This window comes from Microcebus murinus, chromosome 14, assembly GCF_040939455.1.
Source record: "Microcebus murinus isolate Inina chromosome 14, M.murinus_Inina_mat1.0, whole genome shotgun sequence".
Classification (NCBI taxonomy): Eukaryota; Metazoa; Chordata; class Mammalia; order Primates; family Cheirogaleidae; genus Microcebus; species Microcebus murinus.
This window is the reverse complement of record NC_134117.1, coordinates 36,108,605-36,129,487: the sequence shown is the minus strand read 5'-3', so window position 1 is coordinate 36,129,487 and position 20,883 is coordinate 36,108,605. Positions and strand designations below refer to the sequence as shown.

General features: G+C 33.5%; 1 protein-coding gene and 1 pseudogene across 3 annotated transcripts in view; one reads left to right on the top strand and one right to left on the bottom strand.

The window, feature by feature from the left end:
- PTEN (phosphatase and tensin homolog) overlaps positions 1-20,883 on the top strand; it is a 100,534-nt gene that overhangs the window by 22,911 nt on the left and 56,740 nt on the right. For all 3 annotated transcript variants that reach the window (XM_012762897.2, XM_012762896.3, XM_076009996.1), the window contains exon 2: positions 4,086-4,170. In XM_012762897.2, the coding sequence (XP_012618351.1) occupies positions 4,086-4,170 (85 nt within the window). The remainder of the gene's footprint in view (positions 1-4,085; positions 4,171-20,883) is intronic.
- On the bottom strand, positions 17,185-17,279 carry LOC142875784 (uncharacterized; annotated as a pseudogene).

The window sequence follows — 20,883 nt, the reverse complement described above, 5'->3', positions numbered from 1 at the left end:
ATTGTCCTGGCACATAGTAAATGTTATTTAAATCTTAGGCGCTTTTATTAGTATAATTTTTTTGGTAGGAATTTAGCACTTTTAAAAACTGCATACAGAGCTGATTCTAAGTCATACAGGGCAAGACAATATTTTACCAGGACATTTAGTAAATAGACTTGGAGATAATTATTAATATAAAGCACATGATTTAAGAAATCTGTTATAGAAATAGTGCAGGTGTATTGTAGCAAAAATAGAAAATACAAAGCAAGCAAAAATGAGGGAAAAAATCTATATTTCCACTACCTACAGGTTATTACTTTTAGTATCTTAATTTATAGCCTTTTTGTCTACATATGTCTATATAGGTATATATGTATTCTTTTATCTATTACACTGCACATTCTGCTCTGAAGGCTGTCTTTTTTTTTAGTCAATTATGTCAGCTTTTCCATATCAGTAAATTTTTATCTCATGCAATACCCAGATCACATTAAAATTTTTCTAGTTGGTTCAAAAATGTCCTTTATGGCTGGATTGTCTAAAATAATATCCAAACCAGCATTGTACCTATGAAATTGGGTGTTAGGAAACTTGTCTTTAAAAATCAAGGGCAAGGCCGGCATGATGTCTCACGCCTATAATCCTATCGGTCTGGGAGGCCAGCGCGGGTGGATTGTTCAAGGTCAGGAGTTCAAAACCAGTCTGAGCGAGACCCCGTCTCTACTAAAAATAGAAAGAAACTAATTGACCAACTAAAAATATATATATATAAAAATTAGCCAGGCACGGTGGCGCATGCCTGTAGTCCCAGCTACTCGGGAGGCTGAGGCAGTAGGATCGCTTGAGCGCAGGAGATTGAGGTTGCTGTGAGCTAGGCTGATGCCACAGCACTCACTCTAGCCTGAGCAACAAAGTGAGACTCTGTCTCAAAAAAAAAAAAAAAAAGAAAATTAAGGGCAGTCGCCCACTGTTTTTTTTTTTTTAAAGACACTGATTTGTTGAAGAGAGACTAGATCATGTCCTATAGACTTTTTGATTTTGTCCAGTTTACTCTCATTATTTAGGTTGATCTATCTTATTAATATGTATTTCCTATAGGTTAAAATTTATATCTAAAGGCTTGGTGCATTTAAGTTGAAGATACTTGGCTATCATAGTAGATGATACTGTGTCCTTTAAATTCCATATTGAAAGTTATATGATCTCTACCTGACTTTTGTTTATGCTAAGATTGGGAACTGAAAATGGGCAGTTCTTGCCAACTGTACGATTACATTTGTCTCCTTACATTAGAAAATATTTTATGTAGTATTGTTTTGGCTCTATAAAAAAAAGTTCAGTTCCTCATCAACCACTCACTGGTTTAGCATCATATTTCATCTTTGTGTACATAAGTTAACTTCATTAGGGCTTGTAAAGTAGGACTTTTCTCATTCTATCCTTTTGTATTTATTAACTGGTGTTTTTCTGTAAAGTAGAGCTTGTTAAGTGGGGCTGTTTGGTTGTCCTTTTAGTATAGTTCCTACAGGAAAAACAAGATGAATACTTGAATCTCTCTTTTACCATTTTTCAAAGTGAAAAACTAAGTCAGTAAATAAAAAAGGTATCTTTTGTTGTTTTAACTTTTTTCTTTTGAGCATGTTTATAGACTCAGGGATTTTTGTTTTATTCCGGGTTTTTAAATTTACTACCATTTAAATTTTTTATTTGATGCTTAGATTGTCACAACTAGTCATTGGGACCTTTATGCCAGCTCATATGTCCATTTGATATAGATCATTAATCTCTATAAGCCTTTCCTGTTCTCTGGCACGGAAAAGGATCCCAGGCTCATCTGTATCTTTTCTGCCCCAGACCTGGCATCAACTCTTTTTTCAAGGAATGGTACCTTTTAGTGTATTATATTAGAGACAAAACTTTGGGTGCTAGGAGTGTTTACTACTGCTAGGGTGATGTTGTTTATAGGCCATTTCAGTGAAAAGACCTATAAAATATAGGCTTTTGAAAGCATGAATTCATATTGATATTTTAAATTAATGTTTTACTTAATGTCTTGATTTTATGATATTATCTATGTTTTCATATACTAATCATGAATCTTAAAATCAATAGTATAACTTCATTGCTTATTCCTACATATAAATAAAATAATTTTAGTATATCAATAATATTACTAACACTGGTAAAACTGTCAAAGTTTAAAATTTTTATTAGTTTCTCATCATTCTTGTGTGCATGTGTGTGTTGAGGGTGCCCAAATTCAAGCAAATATATGTGTAAATATTCTTTCTCCCATCCCTGCACAAAAGATATACTTTGTATATACCCTCTTGGGTATATTCTATGGATCTCTCTAGTCAGTATAGTGTACATACAACCTTTTTAAAAATTATAATATCAGAATAAAAGCTTTTGGTAATTTGATAATTTTTGGATCAAAAATACTGTTGAAGTCAACTCAATAATGTGAAAGCTGCAGAAAGAAAAATATCTAGAAAAGGGCACTGGATTAGGTGGTTTTTGAATTGTATTTGGATGATAAATGGGTCCAGAAGTGGATGGGCAGAGATCATTAGAGATGCTCTTAAATGGAAGCTTTAGGCAGATGAGCTGGGTTAGTGTAAGGTCTGTATCAGAAAATCATGAGATTAGAGAGGATTGATAGAGCTCAAGAAGAAAATGAGAGCTGGTATGATGGATGGGCAAGACATAAAAATGGCGATTTTTATATTAATAGTGGGATATAAATTCTTTTTGAATGTAGAGGTTTGTTTTTATGCCAGCTATAGTCTATAACATAATTGAATATGATGAGCATGCTAAATATTGATGGCAGGTGACCTTTGAACAACTTGGGAGTTAGGAGTACCAAACCCTGCACAGCTGAAAATTCATGCATAATTTTGCCTCCCTCAAAACTTAAACTAGTAAACAGCCTGTTGTTGACTGAAGCCTTACTGATAATATAACCAGTCAATAACATATTTTGTATATGTATTATATACAATACATATTGTATACATACATATACAATAAATATGTATTATATATAATACATATTACAACGATACATATTTTGTATATGTATTATATATTGTATTCTTAAAGTAAGCTAGAGAAAAGTGTTATTAAAATCATAAGGAAGAGAAAATATATTTACTATTTGTAAAGTGGAAGTGGAGCATCATAAAGGTCTTCATCCTCATTGTCTTCATGTTGAGTAAGCTGAAGGAAGAAAAGGGGTTGGTCTTGCCGTCTCAGGGGTGGGAGAGGTGGAAGAAAGTCTGCGTAGAAGTGAACGTGCACAGTTCAAACCCACGTGCTGCAAGGGCCAAGTGTGCATTGATTGGAAGTAGGAATAATAAAGTTTCTATCACAGTTCAGTATTAGCAAGTCATAGATAGCAAGGGTTGGAAGAGACCTTAATGATTGGTTATTTCTTTGAATCTAATTATCATGTAGAATAGAAAATTAAGATCTAGAAATGTTAAGTGGCTTGTCCAAATTATACAACTAGTTAGAGGCATAGCCAGCTTTTAAATCTGGCTTCCTGAGTCTCACTGTATCTACTTTTTTTGCTATAACATGATGTCTACTTTGGCCATGAAAAATTAGAAGTTGAACTGTGGTTAGTCTTTCTAGGCAAGTACAGATTTTTTGTTTTTGTTTTGATTTTTGGTTTTTGTCCCAAAATACTTTAGTTCTGTGATTTACGAAGCACTTGGTTTTTGTCACAAAATATTTTAGTTCTGTGATTTACAAAGCCGTTGGTTTTTGTTTTTCTCATATCCCTAAATACTGTAAATATGGATGTTACCTTTTGCCTTACATATGCATTTGTAATGTACTAAATAGAAGTGTTTAAAAATTATTTTGCTGTATAATGGTCTTGAGAGTCTTTTTTTGGAATTGATACATATTTATTTACCACTACTTCTTAATTACTGATGAAGAATTATAGATAAATATATTGATGGCTTTTTATTACTATAGCTATAGTAGGGAAAGCTTTCTTTCTATAATTAGCTAATGTTTTAAAATGTATACATTTAGTTTTCACTGTTGCATATTTCAGATATTTCCTTAACTTAAGTAACCAGATATTTATCCAAACATTATTGCTATGGGGTTTCCTGCAGAAAGACTTGAAGGCGTATACAGGAACAATATCGATGATGTAGTAAGGTAAGAACACTTTTGATTTTCTTTTTCAAATATTGATGTTTATATTCTTGTTATATTTTCATTTAGAAAAGATTTTTAAACCACAGGAAAAGATATACTTTGCGACATAAACTTTATTATTAGGGTGCTCTGTAACTCCTTTTTTTGCTTAATATATCTAATGGACTTCAATGGGAAACACTTTATTTGATAAAAACTAACCTTATACATAATCAGGTACTTATATGATTTCTTGGACTTCGTAAAATGTCTTTCACCAGGTGAATGCCTGGATTCTATTACAATATAATTTTTGTCTTTTATTTGACATCAAGGATTAAGGCATTCTTGAGTGGATTTATTCAGTTAAACGTAATCATACTATGGTGTAGATGACAGATCCTATGTATTTTTATGTAGAGCAATTTTTAATGGGGCATGAGTGTACCAAGAACCTGAAGAAGTATTTGGTACAAGGGTATAGATAGGAATGGCTGGGTATACCAAAACCTACATTAATCAGTTGTATTATTTTGCATAATTTTCTAAATATAATTATTGTTCAGTTAAAAACAATGAATTTCTCAAGGCATACTTAAATATTGCTTTTTAAGTATATTTATGACCTAACAAAACGTGGTATATTTTATAGAGAAGGAATTTGTATCTGTTGTGCAAGTAGTCTTAATATACTTTCTGATTTGAGAGCAAAAATATATATTTATGTATAAATTAACTGTAAATTGTCTGTCGGAACTTTAATGGCTTTCAAGTTAAAATTTTGAGTAAGACATAGTGGCACACACCTATAAGTCTCAGCTACTCAGGAGGCTGAGACAGGAGGATCACCTGAGCCCAGGAGTTTGAGACCAACCTGGGCAACATAGTGAGATCTGATCTCTTGAATTTTTTTTTTTTTTTTAATTTTTAGAGAAGGGGTCTTGAGCTGTTGCCCAGGCTGGAGTGCAGTGGCCTGATCATAGCTCACTGCAGCCTCCAGCTCCTGGGCTCAAGCCATCCTCCTGCCTCAGCCTCCTGAGGAGCTAGGACTATAGGTATAAGCTACTATGCCCAGCACATTTTTTTGTTTTTTGTAGAGACAGGGTCTCGCTTGTTGCCCAGGCTGGTCTAGAACTACTGGCATCAAGCTGTCTTACTGCCTTGGCCTCTCAAAGTGCTGAGATTATAGACATGAACCACTACGCCTGGCCTGAGACCTCATCTCTTAGAAAAGAAAAAATTCTGGATTATTTCTTTTACACATTTCATAAATGTCTTTCCTAGGGACTTTCCATTTAAATGTTTAGTGCTTATGAGAATAAAATGTTCAAATGGATGGGGAAGCACTTTGTAACTTATAAAGCATTATGCAGACATAGAATCCTTTTATAATAGTTGTTTAAGTATGTAAGACTACCTGTACTCTTTTATGAACCAGTCATAAGTTGTTTCACTAAGCAGTTAATTTTTAGTAACTTGCTTTGAACCACAGTGTATTTACATTTTTGCAGTATTGAGTTGTGTTGAATTGGAGTTTTGTAGTATTTATATTTTGTTCAAAATTAAATTTTAAAACTTATGAAAACTATAAAAAACCCCACTACTTTGTAGTGTCTATTAAAATTATAGGTAATACATGGAGGGGTCAGAGGTGCTGTTTAAGAACTTGAAAATAGAGAAATGAGTTTGCTTTCTCATAGTTAAGCAAGACACAGTAGAAGGATATTTTAACATGATAGGCTCATAGGAGCAGCAGCACGACACAGCTTGGGATAATAACACATCTAAAAAAAATGCTGTGAGCCATTAAAAAAAGAGTGAGGGAGGTAAATTTTGAATCAAGAGATGGAGAATCTGGGATAAGAGCAGTATATAGTCACCACACATGTATTCTTTGCTATGGTGCAGCAGTGTTTATCAGGCCTGGATAAAATATCTCACAAGGTGATCTACTTCACATTACTATATTCAACTAAGTACCAGTTCAACCCAGCCAGATTAGTATTCATACAGAAAAAGAGTACCAGTGCTCTGAATATAGGGCAAGTTTTCTGATTATGGTAAAGATACACTCCATGGTAATTAATCTGATTTGCTAGTTTTTACATAGGTCACTTCTGGTTATGTATTAGTCACTGAGACCAATTATTTTTTAGGTTACTGATAAAGTCCAGTTTCTGGACCTCTACCACTGATGATCAGATCTTAGATTGTAATAACTTCACCAAGAAAATACTCTATGCCGGGAAGCATTTTGGTTCCTCATCTTCTGATTTCATAACTCATACCATGCCTCTGAATTAACAGATTCATACATTCAGTAATTAAGGCTGAAGTTTATTTTATCTAACTTTAATCTGTCTAGTTTGTTTTATTCTAGCCTTATGACTTTTTAAAATCTGCTTTCCTAACAAATATTTTATGTGTTTGGATTGTTACTTAGCCTGTAGTTCTTTTAGCCAACTGATCTTGTCACATGTTATGGTAATATAATTAGTATATCAACCTAAAGGATTATCAGCTGAATATAATAGCTATGCTGTCCTTGTTTTGTTTGTTTTGTCTTGTTCTTTTTTTGATTGGAGGATAAAGGGCTAATAAGGCTTTGATAGCTTCTCTTGCACAGCCCTCTTCCCTTCTTTTGTAAGAGAAAGAATGAACAGTGACTAGGGAGGGAAGGTATAATTCTTCCTTAAACTAAAATGAAAATAAATAAGTCATAATAATTTGCCTGTTAGGATTATCCTTTCCAAGGGAATAGCTGTGTTCACTGCCTAAATGATTGATTTCCCTGATTGGTTCACATTATATCAGGGACAGTAGTAATAATCAGTAGTGATTCATTTCTTAGTAGAAAGGTGATTATGTCTCTGTGAAAAATGTGTTTTTATTTTTGTATTCTTTTACTTTTCTGTTAACAAATCTATTTTTAGTTGGATTTTTCTTTGCCCTGTTAAGATGTCCAAAGAATATTGAAAATTCGTTTTTTCTTTAATTCCACATTTTTCCTGTGATTTTCCCCCAAACAGGAAATACTGTACAGAGTTCAGATTTTTTGTTGCTGTGCTTCATAATTGTTTTTTTTTTTTTTTTTTTTTTTTGAGACAGAGTCTCACTTTGTTGTCCAGGCTAGAGTGAGTGCCGTGGCGTCAGCCTAGCTCACAGCAACCTCAAACTCCTGGGCTCGAGTGATCCTTCTGCCTCAGCCTCCCGGGTAGCTGGGACTACAGGCATGCACCACCATGCCCGGCTAATTTTTTATATATATATCAGTTGGCCAATTAATTTCTTTCTATTTATAGTAGAGACGGGGTCTCGCTCTTGCTCAGGCTGGTTTTGAACTCCTGACCTTGAGCAATCCGCCTGCCTCGGCCTCCCAAGAGCTAGGATTACAGGCGTGAGCCACAGCGCCCGGCCTCATAATTGTTTTGAGTAAAATAAATTGCAAATACCTTCGTGTTTAAATTGTCCCGTATTTAAATGTTTTGGGGATATGGTTTGTTTGTTATGGCAGTGCCTCAATTTTATGCTTGAGGTACTTAGAGTACTTTGAGACAGACTTCTTTTGAGGTTACCTCCTAGGATTAGGAATAAATGTAAAAAATAAACAAAAAGGGAGGGGAGGGAAAGTGTACCAAGCCAAAAATTTTAACTATCTTAAGTGGAAATGTTTTGCTTAATAAGCAACCAGAATTGACAAGACAGGACAGGGACATCTCATAGAAGGGAAATTAAAGAACTAACTCTTCCCAAATTGATTTTTTTCTTTTCTTCTTACTATTAACCTTTTTTTCTTCCTCCATTTTTGCCATAACCTCTTGCCTTGATGTGCTGGAAATATGAAACAATGTTTTATTCAGATAATTGATTATTCTTTGATATTTATGTTAATCTTATCCTTCAGGCTAATATTGAAGTTATCTAATTGATGTCATCTGGTATAAATCTAAGCAGCCGTTAACAAATTGGTGCTTCATGTGTTTAAAAGGCATAGCTTAAGATCTGTTCTGTCCCTAATAAATCAGGAAAATGTAGGCTTAATAATGAACTGGCTCTGTCACTGCAGAACCTTTAATATGCCACTATACATTGTAAATCTCCCAAGAGTGAGATACTAGTATGCTGCTTTTCCTTTTCTGTTTCTTTTTTTTCTTCTCTTTCCCTTCTGCCTCCTTTCTTTGCTTTTGTAGTACACTAACATCTCTTTAAATGATGTTTCATGGAGCATAGTTTGGGAAATGTTATAAAATGGAAAAAGATGCATATAAAAATATTTTCCCCTCTGTATCTATAGGAAATAATTCATTTCCTCTTCATTTATTGGAAAGTTTTTGGTGAAAAGATTTGTATATTTATGATAAGAAAATGCATAGAGCACAATCTTGTGATATATCATGATTTAAAAAAAAAGATTTATCCACTGTCATACTTACTGTGAGCTTCTTTGCTTATGTATAAGCAGCTGTATTACAGATTCAAGAGCCTATCTTTGTTTTGTGCTGTTACATACATTTTCTTCCTGAAGAAACTTTTCAAATATTTTAGTTATATGTTGATCTCTCAATCAACCTTAATTGTATATTGATTTTCAATAAAAAGGAAGCGTTTGTTGCCCTAACATTATCATTATTGGCTGTTCAGTTAAAAAAAGAATTAAAAAGAGATTATTTAGAACCAAGTGTCAAAATAATTTAGAGGAAAGAATATCAGTTCCATTCTTCCTTTCTAACATTTTCTGATTCCTTCCCTCTATTGCCTCCCTGTTTCCCACTTTTTTTTCTTTATTGAGGTGAAATTCACACAACACAAAATTAACCACTTTAAAGTGTACAGTTCAGTGACATTTAATACCTTCATCATGTTATGCAGCTACCACCTCTGTCAAGTTCTAAAACATTTTTGTCACTCCAAAAGAAACCCCTGCACCCGTTGGCTGCCTCCGACTTCTTTTATTAGTCTTATTTTGTTACAAACAGGGAACCTTGGATTAGACCAGGGGTCCTCAAACTTTTTAAACAGTTCACTGTCCCTCAGACCATTGGAGGGCCGGACTATAGTTTAAAAAAAACTATGAACAAATTCCTATGCACACTGTACATATCTTATTTTGAAGTAAAAAAACAAACAGGCAGAAATACCCACATGTGACCCGTGGGCCGTAGTTTGAGGACGCCTGGATTAGACAATGTTTATTATCTCTACCAATCAATTTTTTTGGCATTTTAATAATAGGTAACATTTTTGAGCATTTATTTACATATTATTGACATATGTAATTGTTATATAAGCATGTATCATATTATTATTGTATGTGTCATCTTATTAAATCTCTACAGTAAGTCTGTCACCATTTCATAGATGATTTAAAAGAAGTTAACTTCCCCAAGTGCCATAGCTCTGATAAGTAGTGAGGCTGAAGGTTGAGTCCAGGTCTTTTGGATTCCAAAGGTAATTTCCTCAGTAACCATATTATCTTGTATGTCAGAGGACAAAAACTGGAAATTCTTGAGCTAATCTACCCTGTTGATAGGCTTTGTTTGGTCTAATACAGTGTTGGTTCACACAGTGTTTAAAATTGGAATTTATTGCCTATATTTAAAAATCAAGAGACCTCACATATAAAGCTATAAAGCTATATTTCTAGCATCTTTTGAAAAAGTTGGAGGATCTGACAATACTTGGCTCACATTCTTGTGTGACAAAAATTAGCTGGCATTATGTAATGCCTGACCTATCTCTGTCATTGAACAGATTATTAGTTGCCATTTCTCATTTATTCTGCTTTCTTTACTTAAATTATTGGAACAACCACTAGGCATTTGATTCTGTATAATTCATAGAATCAGAAAGTAAACCTATGTGTTATTATGTTATTGGTACATGTAAAGACTGCTTTAGACACTTAGTACAGTATTGTAAAATGTTGTGTGTAAATTGCATCAGTTAAAATGTACTCTAAGATCTGTTGTGTAGAAGTCTAGTATCCAATAAACAGAATAAAGAGAAATCAAAGGGAAGAAATCATCAAGAAAACAATACTAGAAAATTTCTTTAGGATTTGAGTCTTCAGATTAAAAAGACTTAATGGTAAGCGTAATAAATGAAAAAGTTCCACACTAGGCAAATTATTATGAAATTTCTTTTTACAATACCAGGTATAAAGAGAATATCTAAAACACTTTTAAGATGATTTAGGAGGGATTAGGACTATTAATGGCATCTAACTTCTTGGTGGTAGAATTAAAGGTAGAAGATAATGAAACACCATCTCAAAAGTTGTGTGTTCAGCTTAGAATTTGGTGTCCAGCCAAACCATCAATCAAGTGTGAAAGTAGGAAAAAAATGTATTCATGAAAAACATTTTTTAGGAGATTGTTAGATAACATTGTTGCAGCAAAAACAAGAGAATAAACCAAGAAAGGAAAGAAAAGGGCTTCAGTAAACAGAGAATCCAACTCAAAAGCAAGAAAGGAAATTCCAGGATAACAACTGTCACAATCTGAAGAGCTACCAGTTCTGATTAGAGCAGGACAGAGAGGGCTTCAGGAAAAAAAAAAAAAAATTGAACTGGTAGATGAATATTGAAATATTTAGGAAAAATGCAATAGATTCTGAGAAAACTAAACGAATTAGAAAAAGGAAGCAAATATTAACATTGGTTGATTGATTTAACCCAAAATTGTGACATTGCTACATTGAGGGGATTAAGAAAAGTGAACTATATGGCGTACTACTAGTTTTGTAAACCTCCTCTATCATGGCAGGAAACGTATAGGTAAAAAATCTATAAGAAGCAGTATAATAATGTTTAGAAATACTGAATTAAATACAAGAAAAAGGATCAGAGTAGTTGAGGGTGGTTGCATATGGGAAGAATCAAGAATAAGGATTTGAAGATGAATAATAGGGCCAGTAGGTTTTTTTTATTGTAACATTTAATATATTAATATTATAAAAACATTACTCCCCATTTCCCATTGTACTCAGTTCCTGGTAACCACTACTACTTTTGTCACAATGTATTTGACTATCCTAAGTACTTCATATAAGAGGAATAGTGCATTATTTTCCTTTTTTGTGACTGACTTATTTCTCTTAGCATAATATCCTCAAGGTTCAGCCATGTTATAGCATGTCACAGGATTTTCTTCCTTTTAAAGGATGAATGACATTTCATTGTGTGTATATACCACATTCTGTTTATCCATTCACCAATGGACATTTGTTTTCCTCCTCTTGGCTATTGTGAATAATGCTGCTATGAACATGGGTGTGTAAATACCTGTTTGAGTATCTGCTTTTAGTTCTTTTGGGTATGTGTACCCAGAAGTGAAATTGCTGGAGCAAATGGTAATTCTGTGTTTAAAGTTTTAGGGAACTGTTATGCTGTTTCCCGCATTGGCTGTATGATTTTACATTCCTACCAGCAATGCATAAGGGTTCTGATTTCTTCAAATCCTCACCAACACTTGTTATTTTGTTTTTGTTTTTGTTTTTTAATAATAGCTATTCTAATTGATATGAATTGGTATCATTTTAGTTTTGATTTTCTTCTCCCTAATGATTAGTGATTTGAGCATTTTTATGTGCTTATTAGTCATTTGTATATCATCTTTGGGGCAATGTCTATTCAAGCACTTTGCCAGTTTATGAATTGGGTGGGGTTTTTTTTGTCACGTTTTACGAGTTCTTTATATATTCTGGATATTAACCTCTTATCAGATGTGTGATTTGTGAATAATTTTTTCTCATTTTGTGGGTTGCTTTTCTATTCTTTTGTTTGCTGTGGAGAAACTTTTTAGTTTGATGAAGTCCAGCTTGTCTGTTTTCTTTTGTTGCCTATGCCTTTGGTATCACATTTAAAAAATCATTGCCAAATTCATGCCACGAAACTTTTCCCTCATGTTTTCTTTGAAGAGTTTTATAGTTTTAGCTCTTATATTTAGGTCTTTGGTCCATTTTAAGTTTTTTTTTTTTTTTATTATTATTTTCTTTCTTTTGGCCAATTAATTTCTTTCTATATTTTAAGTTTTGTATATGGTGATAGTTAAGGGTCCAGCTTCCCACTTTTGCATGTGGTATCAGGTTTTCCCAACCCTATTTGTTGAGAAGACTGTCCTTTCCTTCAACAAATGGTCTTGGCACCCTTGTAGAATATCATTTGACCATAGATGGAAGAGTTTAGTTTGGGGCTTTCTATTGTAGTCCATTGATCTGTATGTCTGTTAATGGCAGTACCGCACTATTTTTATTACTGTAGCTTTGTAGTAAATTTTGAAATCAGTAAGTGGATGTCCTCTAACTTTGTTCTTCTATTTCAAGATAGTTTTGGCCATTCTGGAGTCTTTATGAATTTTAGGATGTATTTTTCTATTTCTGCAAAAAAAAAATTTATTGGGATTTTGATTGGGATTGCATTAATCTATAGATTGTACTGGGTGGTATTGACATCTTAACAATATTAAGTCTTCTCATCTATAAACATAGGATGTCTTTCAACTTATTTATGTCTTTAATTTCTTTCAGCAATGTTTCAGCATACAAGTATTCACTTCTGTGGTTAATTCTTAAATATTTTATTCATTTTGATAATGTAAATCAAATTGTTTTCTTAATATCTTTTTTGGATTCTTTATTTGTAGAGTATAAAAATGAAACTTAATTTTTGTACATTAATTTCGTGTCCTGTTTCTTTGTCAAATTAATTTTTATGTGTGTGTGTGGAATCCTTGGGATTTTCTACATGTAAAATCATGCCATTGTAAGAGAAGGAATGGCCTGAAAAACTGTAAAATATTTTCTGTCTCTCTAAAACATCTTCTCCTTTTTGAGAACTAAAACCTGCATCCGTGCCTCAGGCCAATGGTCGGGAGGGGCAGGGTAATGTCTTTTGTTCTTTGTGCTACAGGAGATGGCTCAGCCCAGACCCAGACCTGGCAGAGGATGGTCATGGGATGAGATGGGATGGAGATGGGGCAGTCATTGACTGTAGTTAAACAGCAATTGCCTGAAGCTGAGAACCAACCTTTTAAAAGCTCTATATTTCTGCTTATTATTAGGATAATAGCATTTTTCAGATAGTAGTCTCCATCCTCATCTGCCATCAAATTAATAAATCTTTCTTTCCTTCTCAAACCATTTGTCCTTGTTTTTCTGATGTGGCCTCAAGGGCAAGTGCTGAGCTTTTGGTAACACCCTATGCAAACAGATAATTTAACTTGTTCTTTCCAATTTGGAATGACTTTTATTTCTTGTTCTTACTTAACTGCTTTCTGTTGAATATTCAATGCTATGTTGAATAGAAGTGATAAAAGCAGGTCTTGGCATCCTTGTGTCTTGTTTCAGACCTTAGAGGAAAAACTTTCAGTTTTTCACCATTGAGTATCAGGTTAGCTGTGGGATTTTCATATATGGGCTTTAGTATGTTGGGATAATTTCCTTTTATTCCTAGTTTGTGGAATTTTTTTTTTTTATCATAAAATGGTGTTGAATTTTTTCAAATTCTTTTTCTGCACCTATTGACATGACCTGGTGATTTTTTTTTCTTCTTTCTGTTAGCATGATGTATTATGTTGTTTTTCATACATTAAACCATCCTTGAATTCCAGGAATAACAACTTCTTGGTCTTCATGTATAATCCATTTAATGGGCTGTGGAATTTAGTTTGCTGATAGTGTGTTGAGGATTTTGCATCAGTGTTCACAAAGGGTATTGGTCTGTAGTTTTTTTGTAATGGCTTCATCTGACTTTGGTATCAGGGCAATGTTGGCCTCATAGAATGTATTAAGAATGGTTCCCTCTTCAATTTTTGGGAAAAGTTTGAGAAGAATTGATGTTAGTTCTTTAAATGTTTGAGAATTCATGGGTGAAATCATCAGGTCTAGGGCTTTTCTTGGTCTGGAAGTTTTTTATTATTTATTCAATCTCCTTACTAGTTATAGATCTATTCAGATTTTCTATTTTTTTGTGTGATTAAGTCTTAGTTTATTTTGTGTTTCTAGGTATTTGTCCATTTAATTTAGATTATCCATTTTGTTGGTGACAGTTCATAGTATTGTCTGTCTTTTTTAAATTTCTGTAGAATTGCTAGTAATGGCCCTACTTTTTAGATTTTTGTTATTTGAGTCTTCTCCTTTTTTTGTTAGTCTGTCTAGCTAAAGGTTTATCAATTTTGGTAATCTTTCAAAGAACCAACTTTTAGTTTCATTGATATTTCTCTAGTATAATATTCTTCTATTTTATTTATTTCCATTCTGATCTTTGTTATTTCCTTCTTCTGCCAGCTTTGGGTTTATTAGTTTGTTCTTTTTCTAATTCCGTAATGTATGAAGTTAGATTATTGATTTGAGATCTTTCTTTTATAATGTAAATGTTTAATACCATGTTTCCCCGAAAATAAGATCTACCCATAAAATAACCCCTAGTAGGATTTCTAAGCATTTGCACAATGTCAGCCCTACTCCAAAAATAAGACCTAGTGATGGGGGTGGCTACGCAGTGTATCTGCACAACCCATGCATTTCGTCACAGAGTGGTAAAGAAGATGAGCAGCCCTTCTCATCTACCCCATGAGAGCTCTATTGCTCAACATGAAAGATTGGGTTAGTGGTTCTAAAGGAAATAGAGTTGCAAGAAATTTAGGATGGAATTCGGGTTTGGAGAGTTATGATGATGTTCCAGAAGAAGATGACTTAACTATATTTGGATAAATGTAGATTGTTATACTGTACTTAAAAAAAATAACACATAATACTGTACGTAAACAAAAATAAGCCCTAGGGTGTGTTCTTGAGGAAAAATAAATATAAGACCCTGTCTTATTTTCGGGGAAACACAGTATTATAAATTTCCCTCTTAGTACTGATTTCGCTGTATCCCATAAGTTTAGATACATTGCATTTTCATTTATCCTATAAGTTTAGATACATTGCATTTTCATTTTATTTTTTTCTAAGTATTTTCTAAGTTTCCTTGTAATTTCTTCTTTGAGTGTGTTTTTTAATTTCCACAATTTTGTGAATTTTCCATTTTTTGTTGTGAGCAATTTTTAATGTTATTCTCTTGTGATTGAAGAAGATACATATTTGATGTCTATTTTTAAAAATCTATTGAGTGTTGGTTTGTGGCTTAACGTACAGTCTAGTCTGGAAAAATGTCCCATGTGCACTTGATAAAATTGTATATTGTGTTATTGTTGCATAGAGGGATCTGAATATACCTATTAGATTTAGTTGGTTTATTGTGTTGTCCAATCTTCTGTTTTCTTACTTATCTTCTGTCTTGTTCTGTCTATTATTGAGAATGGGCTATGGAAGTATCTATTATTTTAAAACTATTTCTCCCTTCAATTCTGTTAATTTTTGCTTCTTATAATTGGATGATCGCAGGTGTATAAATGATTATACTTATTATAACTTCTTGCTGTATTGATACTTTTATCAATATATAATTTTTGTCTCGTAAGTCCTTTTATTAGTTTATTTTGTCTGATATTAATATAGCCACCCTCGCTCTTCTTTGGTTATTGCTTATGTAGAGTATCTTTTTCCATCTTGTCTCTTTCAACCTATTTAGGTCTTTAGATCTAAAATGAGTCTCTTGTAGATAGCATACAGTTGAATTTGTTTTTCTTATACATTCTGCCAATCTCTGTCTTTTGATTAGAAGGTTTAACCAATTTATATTTAATGTAATTACTGAAAAGGAAAGATTTCTGCCATTTTACTATTTGTTTTCTGTATGCCTTATAGCTATTTTGTCCCTCATTTTCTGCCTTTCTGGCTTTGTGTTTAGCTGATATTTTGAAGGGAAACTTTTTAATTCCCTTGTCATTTCTGTAGCTGTGTTTTTTTGTGCTTGCCATTGATAATTACATTTAACACCTTAAAGTTACAAAACTCTAATTTCAATTAATACCAACTTAACCTTCAGTAGCATACAAAAATTCAACTCTTATATAGCTCCATCCTCTTCTCCCTTTCAGTTATTGATGTCATAAAATTACATCTTTATGCATTGTATGCAACTATGCTAATAGTTGTTTGTGTAATGTATTAGCATCTTAAATTATGCAGAAAACATAAGTAGAGTTACAAAGCAAAGTTACAATAGTGCTAGCTTTGCTAATTGCTCATGAATTTACCATTTCCCTGAGATCTTTATTTCTTAATATGACTTCAAGTTACACTGTTTTTCATTTCAACCTGAAGGACTCTCTTTAGCATTTCTTGCAGGGAAAGTCTAGTAGTAATGAACTCCCTCAGCTGTTTATCTGGAAATGTCTTAAATTCTTCCTCATTTTTGATGGACAGTTTTCCTGGATATACAGTTCTTGGTTGACAGCTGACAGCTTCTTTCTCTACCCCCTTTTAGGACTTTGAATATATCATCCCACTGCCTCTGTCCTTCAAAGATTCTGATGAGAAATTTGCTGACATTTTGAGGATCCTTTGTATGTGACAAGTTGCTTGTCTTAGTCTCAGTTCAAGATTCTTTTTGTCCTTGTCTTTTGACAGCTTGATTGGATTCTGTTTTGCTGTGGATCTCTTGAGTTTTTCCTACTTGGAGTTCATTGACCTTCTTGAATATTTATATTCATGTCTCATCAAATTTGAGAAGTTTTTGATTACTGTTTCTGCAAATAATCTTTCTACCCTTTATCTTTTTTGCTGAGATTCCCAGAGTGCATGTGTTGGTCCATTTGATAATGTCCCACAGGACTGTTAGGCACTTTACTTCAATTTTTCTTCAGATTTTCTTTCTATTCCTCAGATGTGGTATTTTCAATTGTTCTACCTTTCAAGTTCACTGATTCTTTCTTCTGCCTTCCCAAATCTACTTTTGAATTCCTATAGTAAACTTTTATTCCAGTTATTGTACTTTTTAGCTCTAGAATTTCTTTTTTTTTATATTTTCTGTCTCTTGATATTTCCATTTTGTTCGTACATTATTTTTTTGACATTGTCAGTATCTTCCTTTAGATTTTTGAGTCTCTTTAAAATATTCATTTTATTTTATTTTGTTTATTTATTTTTAAAAATACAGGGCACCATTTTGTGTGTCATTCTTGAGCAGGGGCCATGCTTCTATATATTGTTTCAATTTTTTAGCATATGTGCTGCCAAAGCAAGCATGATATTTATTTTAAAGTCTGTATCTGGTAAGTCTACCATCTCATCTTTCTCAGGGACAGTTTCTGTTCTTTTATTTTTTTTTTGCCCTTAGAATGACTTATACTTCTTGTTTAGTGTTGTTTTATTTGTATACTTTGTAACTTTTTGTTGACAACTGGAATTTGAATCTTAAAGATTGATATTTGTGCAATTCAGATTCTCCCCCTTTTCTAGAATTTGCTGGGGTTTTTTTTTGTTTTTTTTGCTTGTTTGTTTCTTCAGGTTATTTCTGTACTGGGAATCAGCTTAAGGTGTAAATGGAAGATCTTCTCAGCCTGTGTTTTTTCCCCTGGGCATGTGTAATGACTTTCTAAATTCCTGTGTATATGTGGTTCCTTTCCAATGTTATTATCATCCCTAGATGTCTGGTTCCTAAAAGGCTACCAAAATAACTCTGGATCTTTAAATTCCCTGGAAACTATTTCAGCTCATGAAGGTTGCAACAATAGCAGCCTCCTTCTGTGTCTGTACATCCTGTGATCAGAAGCAGCAATTAGCAATCAGAACATAGATTACTGGTATTTGAAGGGCAAGGTCCTTATTGCCAAACCTGACTCCTGCAAGCTGGATGCAGGTTGTACCAGGAACATGTGCATGGCTGCCTGCTGTGGAGGTGAGAGATGGGTAGCCACAACTGCATTAATTGCCAAAATTGACTCACATGAACTATGATTTACTGTCTAAGCCTTCCCTTTCGAACTGAAAACCTTTGAATAGACTCCAGAGTTCCAAAACAGTTCCATCAGATAGATTCTGCCACTACATTTGTTGTCTTGGTGGAGAGATGGGTTCCTTGTGCTTCTTACTCTGCTATATTTATTTGACTAATTTTGTATTATAAACTTTTTATGTCATTTGAATTATGTATGTTTATATGTTCTCTTGACAAAAATAATTTTAAAATGTACTCTTATATCTTGTTTAAATCTGTTTTATAGGAACTCCTTGAAGAAAGTAAACAATCTTTTAAAATAAAGACATTGTTCTCAAATCTGTGAGTTGTTAATGAATTCAGATTTTTATATATTGAAAGTACTTGAAGATAGGTATAGTTAGAAAGATTTATATTCTCCATTATCCAAACTTAGGGAAATACCTCTCCACTTTTGTCTAATTTTTTAGTCTCTACTTTCCAAGTATCTATAGGCAGATTTTCCCATTTCCCTTTGGAAAGTGCTGCTTTCTTGCTTTTTTTCCCTACCTTCCCATTGTGTCAGACTTACAAGGCAATGAGCCAACTGTGGGCATGAAATCCTTGGGAGGAGAGAGGAGGAAGAGGGAGGGGCAGCCATGGTGAATCTTTCCCTAAGTAATATTCAGGTTTTTTGAGCGAACATAACCTTCTCCCCTTCTTCTTCTTTTTTTTTTTTTTTTTTTTTTTTTTTGAGACAGAGTCTTACTCTGCTTTGCCTGGGCTAGAGTGCCATGGCATCACCCTCGCTCACAGCAACCTCAAACTCCTTGGCTCAAGCAATCCTACTGCCTCAGCCTCCCGAGTAGCTGGGACTACAGGCATGTGCCACCATGCCTGGCTAAATTTTTTTCATACATATATATATATGTATATATATATGTATGTATGTATTTTTTAGTTGTCCAGCTAATTTCTTTCTATTTTTTTTTTTTTTTTTTTTTTTTTTAGTAGAGACAGAGTCTCACTCTTGCTCAGGCTGGTCTCCAACTCCTGAGCTCAAACGATCCGCCTACCTTGGCCTCCCGTGAGCCACCGGGCCGGGCACCTCCTCTCCTTAAAATGCTAGAACGTGTTCTTTTAAATAAGATTGTTTATTCTACAAGTCTCACTGTTGCCCACAGTGCGAGGTAAGAAATCAGAGAGTTCAAATATTAAGGAGAACACACAAAAAGTATGATTTCGCCAAACCTCACTTACAACAAAATTATAGAAAAATACTATAAAAGAAACAAGTCAGCATTTTTGGTTGCAGATGATATAAAGTGACTAATTTACATAATCAGAAAGGAATTTTTTGAAAAGTATTACATAGCTCGTAGGTTAAGAACTAGACTTGGAAGATGAGTAGAAGCTAGAAGCAAGGCATGACCAGGAGGCTGCAACAAAACCAGTCTGCTTTAAGACACTGCTGCTCGGGCACCTGATATACACTAGGTACTGCTGCTATGACTCAATATTGGTGACTGTCCTCATGAACTTTCAGCTCCTCTGATTATCTCTGTGAGTAATCTCTGACTCTCCTATACCTTGTCCTCACTCACTAGGATTCAGTGTCCAGAGCAAAAGGGTCTAATTGGTATCAGTCCTGTACATGTGATGAGAGAAAGATGAGGAAAGAGGTATTTGTTTCTGACCTCTGGAAATTACCTCCAAATTGGAATGGTATTTGATTGCTCAGCAGCCTAAAGATGACAAATATCCCCTACTTTTACTTTTACACTTCTTATCCTTTAAATCCTCTTCCCAATGATATCTACAATTAAAAGCTTCATATATTCTTTTAAAAATTATTTACCCACTTTTTAACAAACAAATGGAAACATACTGTACAGTGTTCTTCACCATGCTTTTTTTCATTGAATATGTCTTAAGAGTCTTCCATATTAGTGTGGATATCTGCTTGATTGTTTTATTGGCTACCTATTCTGTGATCGTATCATAATAAACAATCCTCTATGATGGATATTTAGATTATTTCCTGTTTTTTGCCATTGAAAACAGTGCTCTAATAAACATCTTCACACATGTATCTTGGTGTTCTTTTCCAAGTATATTCTTAAGGTAAATTCTTGGCAGTGAAGTTGCTAGGTTCATTGCATCTGTGGGTTAAACTTTTGCCTTCAAAATGGTGTTTTATATTCTCATCAATGTGTTTGAGTGCTTTTCTGCCTCTCCTCCACTCCCAACCTTGGCAAACTGAATATTATCAAACTTTAATTTTTTTGCAATTTGTTGGCCAAAAATGGTATCTTGTAATTTGATTGCATTTCTTTAATTGTAAGGTTAAGTAGCTTTTTGATATATTGGCCATATGTATTTTTAGGGTGTGTGTGTATGTGTATACTGACCCTGTCCTCAATGTATTTTTCTTTTAGGTTGTTTGTTGTTTTTCTTAATGATTTTTAGGAACTCTCTGAAAAATAAGGAAACTAGTTTTACTCTTTGTTCAGACAATTTTATCGTGCCTGCCTCTGTTGCCATTTGAATTTTGTTACTACAAGATTCAGATGAAACAATGATAGTGCAAAGAGCTTGGTGGGTTATCTTTTGGTTTGCATGATTGATAACTATCTGCTTTACTAATATGTATAATCATAGAATATCAAAGATTTTTCTGTTGATAACTACTGTATCAAGAAATATTCTGTAAAAAATAACCTTGCTTAAAGTAGAACACAGAAAATACTTTTAATCCAGAGAAATGTCATGTACCCACTACTTTTGATTTATTGAATCAGAGAAATATTCTGTTGGACAGAGAAGATGGAAATGAGAAGGGAATTTAGGAATTCCTGCTTTTTTCCTGTCTCTAGCATTATACAGTTGTTTAACTTGGGGAATCCTAATTTCTTTATTGTTCTTTTTGG